This window comes from Triturus cristatus, chromosome 7, assembly GCF_964204655.1.
Source record: "Triturus cristatus chromosome 7, aTriCri1.1, whole genome shotgun sequence".
Lineage (NCBI taxonomy): Eukaryota > Metazoa > Chordata > Amphibia > Caudata > Salamandridae > Triturus > Triturus cristatus.
This window is the reverse complement of record NC_140590.1, coordinates 1,661,957,479-1,661,971,932: the sequence shown is the minus strand read 5'-3', so window position 1 is coordinate 1,661,971,932 and position 14,454 is coordinate 1,661,957,479. Positions and strand designations below refer to the sequence as shown.

Here is a 14,454-nt window from a genome sequence, read left to right as displayed (position 1 = left end):
GTCACTTCCGGTGACAGCGTCCCCCCACTTCTTTTCATGAGATTCCTGTTGTGACGTCACTTCCGGTGACAGCGTCCCCCCACTTCTTTTTTTAGGACTTGTGCCCTGGTGCACATGACGGTTTAGCTGGCCTCAGAGGGCCGGCCAAACCATCATGGACATTTACCCTTTCTCCACCTAGATGTGTCGTACAGCTGGATGGAGATACCAGCACAGGCTCCCAGTCAACACTCCGAGCACTGAACCAAGGCGCTCAGACCAATCCCAGCACTGCTCACATGCTGGGAGCCTGCGCAGTGTGTGTGCAGCAGTTCCTTGAAGGAGGCAAAGTTCGGGAGGAAGGTGGCAGCCGTCGGAGCAGGCAAGTGCTTTATTATTTATTTTTTTATTCTATCTTTTTTTTTATCCTTCTCCGCCCGCCTCACCACTTCACAGTACTAGCGGCCGCTACTGACACAGTCACAGGCTCCCTGGCTAGGACTAACAGCGAGTAATCTCAAGAACAACCCCACACAGCCCCGCCCTTTTTACGGTTTTCAGTCAAAAGTTGAAACCTGGAAGTCTGAAATTAAAAGTTTGTAAACTCAAAAGTTTGAGTTAAAGGTTTAAAACACCTAATTAGAAAATAATGAAGTCTACGTGATTGTCAATTAGTTGAAATGCCACAAAGAATAAATATTTTCCTTTTTTTCAAACGTTACATTTTGCTGTCATAGGTAATACCAGATGCTAAGAGGTACCCTAACCGAGCAGATCTTAACCAGTTGCTCAGGGGACCACTGAGGATCTGTAATGCAACTCGACTGCTTTGAAATATAAATAATATATAAAAATTAATAAAGTGTATATAAATGAAGAAGCAAAATCTAAAACTGAAAGTGCTAAAACACTCTTTAAATGAGAAGGAATTTTCAATTTGAGGCTAAAAATTAAGTTGGAACCCTAAGCTTGCTTCGTGGGAGCAGTACAAGTGCATCAAAGAGAATATAATTTGGAAGATGAGTGGCCTCAATAAAATTTAGAGAAGTTCCAATCATCTCATTAAAATTAAAATTTTGATTTTTTTTACTATTTGTTTGTAAATTAAATATTTCATCATTTGTGTATTTGATTGATGAATACTTGTGTCTGTATTTTTTTGTATTGTTTTGCAGTTCAAATCAGCGAAATAGCTGAGCCCAGGGTTCCAGACTTACAGTAATGACTAAGTAGGGGTCACCGGATTCCTATAATGTTTTAGTGGTGGTAGCAGCGGCCAGTGCAGATAAGCACGGTGGGGCGGGGCAAAGCGCTGCGGAGGGATGTCGACAAACAACGGAATAGGAGTTATTTAGTTATTTATTCCTATTCCGTCGTCTGTCGACGTCCCCCCTGCAGTGCATGGGGGTCCACAAATTCAAAAGGTTAAGAATCCCTGCCCTAAACCTTTAAGAAACCTCCTCACATTATTCCCCTTATTTTTCCACATTCTGTAATGTGTCCTAATCTAGTCCACACCCCTTACCCTGCTACTTGCCCCATTGCCAATCCGAACCCTAAACGTAAGCCTAACATGAACCGTGTCCCGCAGGCTACCATTAAACCTACCCTTTTAAATGTAAGCCAACCATAACCCTAACAAGTACCCTGTCACCACATCTAACCGTAACACTAACTCAGCACTAACACTTTCCCCAATCCTAAACCACACTTTATTCCTAACCCCTACCGTCTCCCTAACAAAAGCTATACATTCTGAAATGTGTTAATGTGAACATATTTTAATTATTTCATTTTTTTCAGAATCTGCTTTTTTAATTTGGAGCAAATTGCTTTCTGATAAATGTTTTTTCGAACTTTAAATTTCAAACTTTTGACTGAATGGCGTAAACTCCATGTACATTCTTATATGTCGCAGATGGCACCCGCCTTCCCCAATTGGCTACATGGGGAGGTTCCATGCAGCGCACATCTATCCTATGCAACTTTATTTAAGAATATAGAGGTAGTCACCTACCCCATGTAACTTCATATACAAGCCGCAAGCGTTGCACACCGGCTCCCCTTCCGTGTTGCGTCTCCACAGAGTGGTGGTGGTCGTATGGCAGTTGGTGCAACAAAGACCAGCGCGTCGAGAGGAGGACTGCAAAAAGAAAGAAAGGACAAAGCATGTATCAGACTGGATCTTGGCCTTATGGGAGCAGTTTCTTAGATTGTCAACATGGAAAAAATGCTGAGGTATCTGGTTTCGAATTAAACCCTCAGGACTTGGGTACTTTAGGAGAATATTGTAGGAATCCAACTATATTGATTTATCTTATTTACTTATTGTCTTCTATAGGGCAGACTTCACCCAACTCAGTTTCAGAGGCACAACAGCACTACCTTCAGCATCTGTACATTGTTCTTACACATGTCAGCTAAGAGTGCACCATAGCTCAGATAAGAGAGTAAAGAAACAGTTAAAGGGCAGATAGAGGATAGAAGTGAAAGTAGAGCAGGAGATATACAGTTCAAGGTGAGAGAAACAGATATAAGTCACTAGTGCTCATGAGAAACGACTATCATTGAGATTTACATCCAACAATATTACGAAACTCACTGATAATGTCATATACTGCCCCATTTAAACTCAACAACAGCACAAGGTAAACTTGGTGATATCCCAGTGCAACTCAACTCCTATGATGTCACAGTAATCATAAAAAAAATTACAGTGTTATATATATATATATATATATATATATATATATATATATATATATATATATATATATATATATATATGTATGTATGTATGTGTGTATACATATATATATTCACTTAAAAAACCATAGGTTTCACACATGTTATAGTTAGCTGGACATTTCACTCGTAAAAAACCATTGAAATTCCCCCGTTATAGTTAGTTCAGATAACTATAACTCGCACGCCCGCAATCCACTGTTGATGACGTCACATATTACATCACTCATGACATGGTCAGTGGCATCACTCATGACATCACTGATGACATCATCCTTGTGATAGAGTGGCGGTCGCATGAGTTATAGTTATCTGAACTAACTATAACAGGGGAATTTCAATGGTTTTTTACGAGTGAAATGTCCAGCTAACTATAACATGTGTGAAACCTATGGTTTTTTAAGTGAATTTGCAAGGTTTTTTAAATGCTAATTCCTAACTATAACGTGTGTGAAACCTATGGTTTTTTAAGTGAATTTGTAAGGTTTTTTAAATGCTAAGTTATGTATGTTTTATTATATTTTTTATATATTTATTTTACAATAAGCTACCTATGTATATAGTTATAGATTGACTGTATCCTGTAATATGGAACGGCTCATTTAAAATGTTTTTTTTTTTTAAAGGTTTTTAACCGTGCGCGCACCCAGCGATTTTTTGAAAAAAAAAAAAATGTTTTTTTCACTCTTCGGGGTCCTTCAGGGACCCCCTGACAAAGGCTAGGGGGTCAGGAACTCTCTACCCTGCCCCCTTTTCACGTTCTCCACCTTTCTTTTTCACTGTCACACACAAAACATACAAAATGGCGGCCGACACTTCCTGATTTCGACCGATTCGAATGTTGACTGACATGTAACCACCAATCAGAATTACGCTCGCGCACGTTATGGTGCGTGCACGGTGCGCGCTTATAGATATTTAGGTGCTTTTAAGTGCAATTTTCTCAGGAACTACTGAACAGATTGACACTATATATGCAAAAGGCACATGCCTGACCTGAGGACTACCTCTTTGCCAAATTTCAAGTAATTCCTTTCAGCCGTTCGGGCTGTACCTTCGACTAAAGGTCCTATGGGAAAATGCATGGGGAAAACGCGTTCTGGGACCCCCCTTTTTTCTCAGCCCCCGCTTGACGAATCACCCCGAGACTTTCAGGGTAGGAGCTGAGCGGAGCGCCCCATTAGTTTTGAAAATTTCACGAAGATAATTCAACCGGCGCCAAAGTTATTCAAAATAGAATTTTCAGATTTCCTATGGGAACTTGGTCCTAACTATAACTATCTACTGGCGACCGCCAGTAGATTATATATATATGTATAATCACATTTCGAGCTGCTGCTGAATTCAGGTGTGTGACACTATTATTTCCCATACTGAACCTTGGATCAAATTTAAAACACCCGTTTCAGTTAGGGCATCTCTAAAGAACACTTGCAATTTCGAATCTCTTCTGCCAGCACACACCAACGGACTTTGACTTTCTAAGGCCAACAAAGGGAATTATGGGTCCTGTAGTTCCAAGGAACAGCAAAACCAAAGCGCCACGGACATTGGACCACACTCCCATGTGATGCCAGTAATGGATTCGTTCCACAAACATATTTGCATATTGACAATTTAATTATGCTCTACTTTTTACGGGACTAATTGAAGACAATTGGATGGCTGGGGTTTTTTTGCTTCGCATTTCCAGTGCAGCAAGTGTTACATAATATTGTGCAGCCCGATTTTATACACTGCATTTTACGCAGTTCTTATTTTATTCTGCTATCCATCTAATTAGGGTAGCATGTGATGAGAGAAATGGCACCACATCTAAACAGTATATACCCCCACCACTAATGAACAGATGTTTGTTTTTTTTAATCTCTGTGTTATTACACTGTAGAACTGTTATCCATTTATAGTATGGCACTAAGTATGCTAATGAGACATTGTGTCGAGATCTTTACACATTAGCTGACACTTGGAATATCGGCACTGGGCAAAGTTTAGTTGAGACTTGCCAGTGACCTCGTTACATCTAGTCTTTCCACCATGTTTATCCATGTTTGAAGGAGTGGGAGGGCGCTATATATATCCTCGATGTGTTGGTGTCATTTGGATTGATAAAGCCTGCTGCGCAGGCGAAACGCGTCTCTCTCTCTTGTGGGATCGAGGGTGACCTGAAACATCATTAAATCAGCCCCATACTCACAGACCGGTGTGCGTGCCTCTTCTTTGGGGAAGTAGGATTGGTGATGTGATATATATATATATATATATATATATATTTTTTTTTTTTTTTATACATATCAAAGGTGTGTTGTATGACTTGGGTAAACCGGAACTGTTCACCAGCCCGGATTAATTTGTAAAGAGGATGTCACAATGGCCAAAGAAGCATTTAGCGAGTCTAAAAAAAAAAAAAGAGAGGATTGTTTCATACTGGAAAGCTTTAGCAGGCACTATGTCATGGAAAAAACCCCAGGTCAAATGAAATTGTATTTTACATTGGATATGCCTATCTTGCACAGACGTTTGTTATCCTATTTCCATCTATACTTGTTTCCAAAGCTTTCAGTCGGCTGGCATAAGTCATCAGAACCTGCCATTTGCACATGTGATTTGGTTGCTGCATTTGACACTTTACATGTTGCTTTTATCTGTCCTAAATTTGCTAACTTGAGACAAAAGTATATTATCCACTACTTTTGCCACTGAATTTTACCCAAGTGAGGCCTGCTCTGTTGCACCTCCAATTTTTAGACAATTGTACTGTTTGTTTTTATGTATCTATGTTTTTAGCGGGGGTGTTTCATTCTACTTGTTGAAATAACTCTTGTCTTATTTTTGTGTCTTTTATATACTTTGTACTTTATTGGCTTTTAGGATTTTCTGTGATGAATCGAATTGAGCGAGTTTGATATATATAAATAAATATATATATATTTTTTTAAAATATGTATGTATATATATATATATATATATTTGTGTGTATATATATATATATATATATTTATATATATATATATATATATATATATATATATATATATATCTTCACTGAAAAAACCATAGGTTTCACACATGTTATAGTTAGCTGGACATTTTACTGATAAAAAACCAATGAAATTCCCCCGTTATAGTTAGTGCAGGCAACAATAACTCACGCGACCGCAATCCTCTGCTGATGCTAATACTGTATTTAGACACTTATTTGCCCATGTCTTCTTCCATTAAATTTTAGCTATACATATATTACAAATATTTTTTTTTCATAAAGACACATATGTCATCAGCAGAGGATTGCGGTCGCGTGAGTTATAGTTGCCTGCACTAACTATAACGGGGGAATTTCATTGGTTTTTTTATCAGTAAAATGTCCAGCTAACTATAACATGTGTGAAACCTATGGTTTTTTCAGTGAATTTGCAAGGTTTTTTAAATGCTAATTCCTAACTATAACGTGTGTGAAACCTATGGTTTTTTCAGTGAATTTGTACGGTTTTTTAAATGCTAAGTTACTTTACGCCATTCGTGGCGTGCGCGCCCACTTAACGCAGTTTGTTCCGTAACGCAGTTAGTGCCGTGCACGCACGGTGGGCACGCGGTGCGCTACGCGCACTGCGTGCCCACGTTAAGCTGGATGGGCCATGTACGCACGATGCGCTTCGCGCACCGTGCGCACATGGAGGACATATTATGCGCTTCGTTGTGAAAGGTAATCTTTTAAATTTTTTAAAACAATTATGTGCCATGCAAAAAAGGTGCCCTTCGGGCACCATTTGCCCACGGGGTGGGGAGAGTGTGGATGTTTTTTTTTTTTTAAATTATTTTTACCGTACGTAAGCGATTTTTCAAAAAAAAATAAAATTGTCTTTTTGGCCTTGGGGGTTCTTTGGGGACACCTTCATCAGGGCTAGGTGGTTAGGAGCTGTCCAAACAGCCCCTTTACATGTTTTTTGCCTTTGTTTTTCCTCCCACCCTCAGAGTGCGAGAGAGAAAATGGCGGCCGCCGCTTCCTGGTTTCGACGATTCGAATGTTTACTAAGATCTAACAGCCAATCAGAATCGCGCTCGCGCACGTCACGTACGCGTACGGTAAGCTTACCGTAAGCGCACGGTAAGCGCACGGTAAGCTGGCTCAGATATATATATTGATTTAAATGCTATTTTCTCAGGATCTACTGAACAGATTTACAGCAGACCTACAAAAGGCACTTCCTTGACCTGAGGATTACCTCTCTGCCAAATTTCATGTAACTCTGTTCGGCCGTTCGGGCTGTAGCTGTGTCTAAAGGTCCTATGGAAAAATGCATGGGAAAAACGCGTTTTGGGACCCCCCTTTTTTCTCAGCCCCCGCTTGACGAATCCCCCCAAGACTTTCAGGGTAGGAGCGGAGCGTAGCGCCCCACCTATTTTGAAAATTTCGCGAGGATTCGTCGACCGGCGCAAAAGTTATTCCAAATAGAATGTTGCGGATTTCCTATGGAAACAGGGTCCTAACTATAACTACCTACTGGCGACCGCCAGTAGGTATCACACAAAAGTAGAAAGTGGTCAGGAAAAAGACTGCCCAGCGCCTTACAGCCTTACTCACTTCTACAGCACGAAACCCTCACTGATGTAGTCCAGATTAATATTGATTCAATGGGAGGATAATCATCAGTTATCAGAAAGATAGATAATTAAATGACAAGGTACTCAAACGCTTTATATAGTTTTGTTTCTTTTATTACATATTTGAATAGAAACATAATAATCTTCAATTAGAGCACCGCCACACAGCCAGCACATGTTTCGAGGTACCACGTCTTTTTTAAGGCCAAATTCAACTATATGCCCATATTCAGATTAAAATTTCAGAAATCCAAATTCATAACTTCCCCCAATTTAAGGTATCTAGAGCTGTTTGCAGCAACCCTCCGAACACAAACAGGCTCTCGTGAAACTAAAAAGAAAATATATATCTATCTATCTATATCTATCTATATATCTATATCTATATATATCTATATATTCACTTAAAAAACCATAGGTTTCACACATGTTATAGTTAGGTGGATATTTCACTCGTAAAAAACCAATGAAATTCCCCCGTTATAGTTAGTTCAGATAACTATAACTCGCGCGCGCGCAATCCTCTGCTCATGACGTCACATATTACATCACTCATGACATGGTCAGTGGCATCACTCTTGACATCACTGGTGACATCATCCTTGTGATAGAGTGGCGGTCGCGCGAGTTATAGTTATCTGAACTAACTATAACGGGGGAATTTCATTGGTTTTTTATGAGTTAAATATCCACCTAACTATAACATGTGTGAAACCTATGGTTTTTTAAGTGAATTTGCAAGGTTTTTTAAATGCTAATTCCTAACTATAACATGTGTGAAACCTATGGTTTTTTCAGTGAATTTGTATGGTTTTTTAAATGCTAAGTTATGTATGTATTATTTTTTTTTAAATATATTTATTTTTCAATAAACTACGTATTAAAAAATTGGTTTTTTTTAAATGGTTTTTCACCGTGCGCGCACGGTGCACGCACTCCCGCGATTTAAAAAAAAAAAATGTAAATGTTTTTTTCTGCCTTCGGGGTCCTTCAGGGACCCCCTGACAAAGGCTAGGGGGTCAGGAACTCTCTACCCTGTCCCCTTTTCACGTTCGCCAAATTCCTTTTCCACTCTCGTAATGAAAACAAACAAAATGTCGGCCGACACTTCCTGATTTCGACCGATTCGAACGTTGACTGACATGTAACAACCAATCAGAATTACGCTCGCGCACGTAAGGGTGCGCGCACCGTGTGCGCGGCTATAGATATGTATGTGCTTTTTACTGCAATTTTCTCTGGAACTACTGAACAGATTGACTCCATATATGCGAAAGGCACATCCCTGACCTGAGGACTACCTCTCTGCCAAATTTCAAGTAATTCTGTTCAGCCGTTCGGGCTGTACCTTCGACTAAAGGTCCTATGGGAAAATGCATGGGGAAAACGCGTTTTGGGACCCCCATTTTTTCTCGGCCCCCGCTTGACGAATCCCCCCGAGACTTTTAGGGTAGGAGCTGAGCGGAGAGCCCCATTAGTTTTGAAAATTTTGCAAAGATTCGTCAACCGGCGCCAAAGGTATTCAAAATAGAATTTTGAGATTTCCTATGGCAACACGGTCCTAACTATAACTATCTACTGGCGACCGCCAGTAGATAATATATATATATGTGTGTGTGCATGTGTGTGTTAGGAGCCACTACAATTCTCAATTAATAGTTAGGAGTACAATCAATAACTTGCACAACAGTCATACAAACTGTAACTTGTACACCAAATTCAATGCAAAAGACTAGGAGTATGAGAAATTTGAAAATAAATTCTTCATTTAGAGCTACATTTTAGCGTGAAATTCGTCCTTGAGTCAATTTTTCACATGAGGATGCATTTCATGATTATAAAAAAGAACGAAAAACACATGTAGTGCAAGGAACAGACCCTCACATTCTGGCCATCTATGTTATTCCTGTGCGCTTACTATAAATGTTTGCAGAAATCAATGTGTAATTATGTAATATGGTGTAATTGCTTAATTCTGGGAATTTCACGTAACACAAAATTCCTAAAAATATGGTAATTATGCGAATGTCATTTAAATTTCACCTGGGCCTAATTAAGACCTCATCCATAATGAAAGAGATGCAATTACAAATGTTACAAATCACCTTACAGATGACATTACATATCACATTACCCCTTACCACATTGAGAGAATGTATTGTCTTTAATTTATTTGATTATGTGTTGTTGTTTAATTACATTTAGTTTTTAGGTGTTGCTCTTTATCGGTGTAAATATTGAAGGTTATAAGCATTGCAGTTGGTGTGCAATGTATGCTGTGCATGGCTGTTGTGCGAGTTATGGATTGTAGTTCTAACCAAATCTTGTCAACATTGTTTTTAATCTGTAACTATTACTGCACTTTAACTGTGCTTTTTCAGAGAATTTCTCAAATTTCCTTAAATCCATATATTGAGCTGTTATTACCAACCCTAAGCATATATTTACTTTGTTTTTTCTCAGCTATTTTTTGTGACGATATATAACATCCATACAACATCCAAGAGTTGCCATAGGTTCCAACCACAGTTGAGCACAGCTTTTGCCGGCCCTTGGCAAACCCTCTGCAACAGCCAACACCCACAGTGCAAGGCTGAAGGTCATGTGCACCGGGTTTGGTCACAGAGCCTTGTCTCCACAACCTGCGCCCCACAATCCACCATCCACAAGCAGCCAACTACTGCTGTGCATGGTGTTGTGCCGTTTACGGTGGGACTGCAGCTAAGCGCTAATCGAATCTCGCCTCTTGCAGCCAAACACCACATGTGACGCTTGAGTTTTGAGATGTTATCAGTCAAGTCATCAATAATGTTATTTAATACACTAGTAGTGATGTAATATGTGAAGTCATAAGCATTCCATGGCAATGTGCATTATAGTTAGTTCAGTTAACCCATTACTTTTTAGGTCTCACCTGGGCAGCACGTGCACTGCCTCAAGAGACATGCTGCATCTACTGTATGGCATTTCAGCACACCCATCCATTTGGATTGGTTCCTTCCTATGCCTTTCGAAATTCCATCGATTTTGTTGGCGGATAGAGTACATTTGCCCCTCCTTTTGCTGTTTTGGTCACGCCCTGGAGACTGGCCCTGTCACATGGATCACTTCACTATCAGTAATATAAGTTAGTTTCGGCACACTACTTTTTCTTTTGCCTGTAATTGTTTTGGTATTCTGAAAGCGCTCAGCCAAGGGCTGCAAATCATGTCATTATCTTGTTTTCCACTGTCTTTGGTTTCACCGGTGCTTTTTCAGCAGGAGCCTATGTTATTTTTCATCCTTTTCTGGTTTCATTAGCTCAAATGTCCAAACGTAAAATAATATACTTACTTATTGGAAGTGTGGTTTAAGAAGACGGCCGACAGTAGGATCAACCTATTTACATAGCGCTTTTGACAACATGATTATTTTGATACTATTTAAGAGGTAAACATGCTATTGTTACTCCATTTTATGAAAATGGAAGAAGCTTTAAGCTGCGCACTTTCAACTTTTGATGCTTTCTTTTGGGTTTCAATTGTTGGTGTAATACAACCAATATCGAGAGATGCCTCCTTGTGCTCTCCGAATGTGGCATGTAATGTGAGGTTACTTAACAATATATCCGGCAAGTAGACAGAGCAACACCACCTCACCACCGCAGCACCACCTCAGCATCAGAGCAGCACCACTTCAGCAACAGTCAGCGTCACTCAACATCACTTCAGCAGCACCACCGCAGCACTAACTGAGCATCACTTAGCAGCACCTGAGCACCACCACAACATCAGCACAGCACTACCTGAGCACCACCACAGCAACACTCAACACCACCTTAGCACCATCCCAGCATAAGCACATCACCGCCTCAGCACCACCTCAGCAGCAACTCTTCAGCAGCAACTAAGCACCAACGCAGTACCAGTGCAACATTAGTGCAGCACCACGTCCATACCAGTGCAGCATAACCTTAGCACCAGCACAGCAGCAACTCAGCATCACTCAGAACAACCTCAGCATCACTTAGCACTACCTGAGCACCACCTCAGCACCACTTTAGCATAACTCAGCACGAGCTCAGCATCAGTGCAGCACCACCTCAGGATAAGGACAGCACCGTATTAGTACAGCACCACCTCAGCACCAATGCAGCACCACCTCAGCTCAAGCACAGCATCACCTCAACATCAGCACATCATCTCAGCACCAGCACAGCACCACCTCTGCATCAGTGTACCACCACCATTGCAGCACCACCTCAGCAGCAGTGCACCACCTCAGCACCAGCACAGCATCACCTCAGCACCAGCACAGCATCACCTCAACATCAGCACAGCACCATCTCAGCATCAGCACAGTACCACTTCTGCATCACTGCACCACTACCAGCGCAGCCCCACCTCAGCACCAGTACATCACCACTTCAGCAGCAATTCAGCACCAACGCAGCACCTCTTCAGCATCTGCGCAGCACCATCTCAACATCAGCGCAGCAGCATCTCAGCACAGCACCAACTCTGCATCACCCAGCACCACCTGAGCACCAGCACAGCACCACCACCTCAGCATGAGTCAGCACCACCTCAGTATCACTCAGCACCACCTCAGCATCCCTCAGCACCACCTCAGTATCACTCAGCATTACCATAGCAGCAACTCAGCACCAACACAGAATCACTTCAGCATTAGTGCAGCACCACCTAAATACCAGTGCAGCATCACCTCAGCACCAACTCAGCACCAGTGCAGCCCACCACAGCATCAGCGCAGGACCACCTCAGCACCACCTCAGCAGCAACTCCGCAGCAGCAACTCAGCACCAACGCAGTGTCACTTCAGCATTAGTGCAGAACAACCTCCGTAACAGTGCAGCATCACCTTAGCACCAGCACAGCACCACCTGAGTAACACCAAAGCATCAGCGCAGCACCACCTCAGCATGAGCACAGCACCGCATCAGCGCAGCACCTACTCAGCACCAATGCAGCACCACCTCAGCTCAAGCACAGCATCACCTGAATATCAGCACAGCACCACCTGCGCATCAGTGCATCACCACCAGTGCAGCACCACCTCAGCACCAGTGCACCACCTCAGCACCAGCACAGCACCACCTGAGCACCAGCACAGCATCACCTCAACATCAGCACAGCACCGTCTCAGCATCAGCACAGAACCACTTCCGCATCAGTGCACCACTACAAGCGCAGCCCCACCTTGGTACCAGTGCATCACCACTTCAGCAGCAATTCAGAATCACCCAGCCGCACCTGAGTACCCGCGCAGCACCACCACCTCAGCTTGACTCAGCACCCTTCAGCATCATTCAGTACCACCTCAGCATCCCTCAACACCACCTCAGTATCACTGAGCACCACCACAGCACCACCTCAGCATCAGCACAGCATGATCTCAGCATCAGCACAGCACCACCTCCTCATCAGTGCACCACCACCAGTGCAGTACCAACTCAGCATCAGCACAGCACCACCTCAGCACCATCCCAGCACCAGTGTTGCACCACCTTAACATCAGCATAGCAACATCTCAACATCAGCGCAGCACTACCTCTGCATCAGTGCACCACCACCAGTGCAGCCCCAACTCAGCACCACCTGAGCACCAGGTCAGCATCACCCGAGTCCCAGTGCAGCACCACCACCTCAGCATCGCTCAGCACCAGCAGAGCATCACTCAGCACCAGTAGAGCATCACTCAGCATGACCACCGCATCACTCTGCACTACCTCAGCACCAGTGTATCACCTCCTCAACATCACTCCACACCACCACAGTACCACCTCAGCATCAGGACAGCACCACCTCCGCATCAGTGTACCATCACCACCAGCGCATCACCAACTCAGCACCAGTGCAGTCCCACCACAGCATCAGTGCAGCACCACCTCAGCAACAGTGCAGTGCAGCACCACCTCAGCAGCAACTCAGCACCAGTGCAGCACCACTTCAGCACCACCGCAGCACCAGTGCAGCATTACCTCAGCACCAGTGCAACACTAACTCAGCATCACTCAGCACCAGTGCAGCACCACATGAGCACCAGCAGAGCATCAGCACAGCACCACCTCAGCACCAGTGCAGCACCACCTCGGAATCAGCACAGCTACACCTCAGCACCACTACAGCACCAACTCAGTATCAGCACAGCACCACCTCCTCCTCAGTGCACCACCACCACCACCTCAGCATGACTCAGCACCACAGAATCACTCAACATCATTCAGCACTACCTCAGTATCACTCAGCATCACCTGAGGATCACCTCCGCACCAGCACACCACCACCTCAGTCTACCCTTGGAATCTGGTATCTGTTGATTCTTCCCTAGTGTCCGTCCACTGCTCGTGTTGTAATTTAGGTACTATTTCCCAACCTCCACTCTACCCTTGTTTATGTCCCCCATAACAAAAAATAGCTATAACAGACAAGCATTAGAACAGGCAAGAAAAAGTAGCCAGCCTTGCAAGGACCAAAATACTTGAAGACATTTGTTTATGTTCATTCTTATTTTAATAGGGTCGTTCAGTTGAACATAATGTTTTCTTGGTTATATATGCTCCATAACATAGCTTAAAGACATTGGCAAAGCCAATAGCGTTGGCTAAACCCTTATAAGGTCCCAAAGGCGAGACCTATTAGCTATGCCAATGTTTGTTATTTATTCCAACACCTAAATATAGCGTCACTTTAACGTTTGATTTTTTTCAAGTGGGAAAAAAGTAAGTGAGTGTGTGTGTGTGTGTGAATTAAAAAAATAGCTTTATTGTGCGGTATATCTGTTTGTTTGTTGTGACCAAAGTTGCACTTGAACTTTTTTAATGGAATTCCAGATTCTTTTTTAAAACACACATTCATAATACATACATACAAAATTATCTTTTTAGCAGAATAAATCATAACTTTCCTTTGACACTGTTTTCTTTGAGTGAATTTCTGGAGTGGTTTGATGATATACTATGAAAGCAAGAACAGCTACTCAAGGGCTCTGGCAGCAGACAGGAGTGATGGGCTGCAGGAGTTGGACTTTGGTCACGCGCTGCACTCATCACCCTGCAAGCGACCAATCGCAGCTGGGCACGCCCTCTGGTAAGTGCAGCGGAGGTTGGCCTCAGGATCCTGCCTATGA

General features: G+C 42.6%; 1 protein-coding gene across 2 annotated transcripts in view; it reads right to left on the bottom strand.

The window, feature by feature from the left end:
- The window catches only part of GATA5 (GATA binding protein 5), a 101,013-nt gene that overhangs the window by 20,170 nt on the left and 66,389 nt on the right, over positions 1 to 14,454 (bottom strand). For both annotated transcript variants that reach the window (XM_085619750.1, XM_085619751.1), the window contains exon 4: positions 1,997 to 2,122. In XM_085619750.1, coding sequence (XP_085475876.1) covers positions 1,997 to 2,122 — 126 coding nt within the window. The remainder of the gene's footprint in view (positions 1 to 1,996; positions 2,123 to 14,454) is intronic.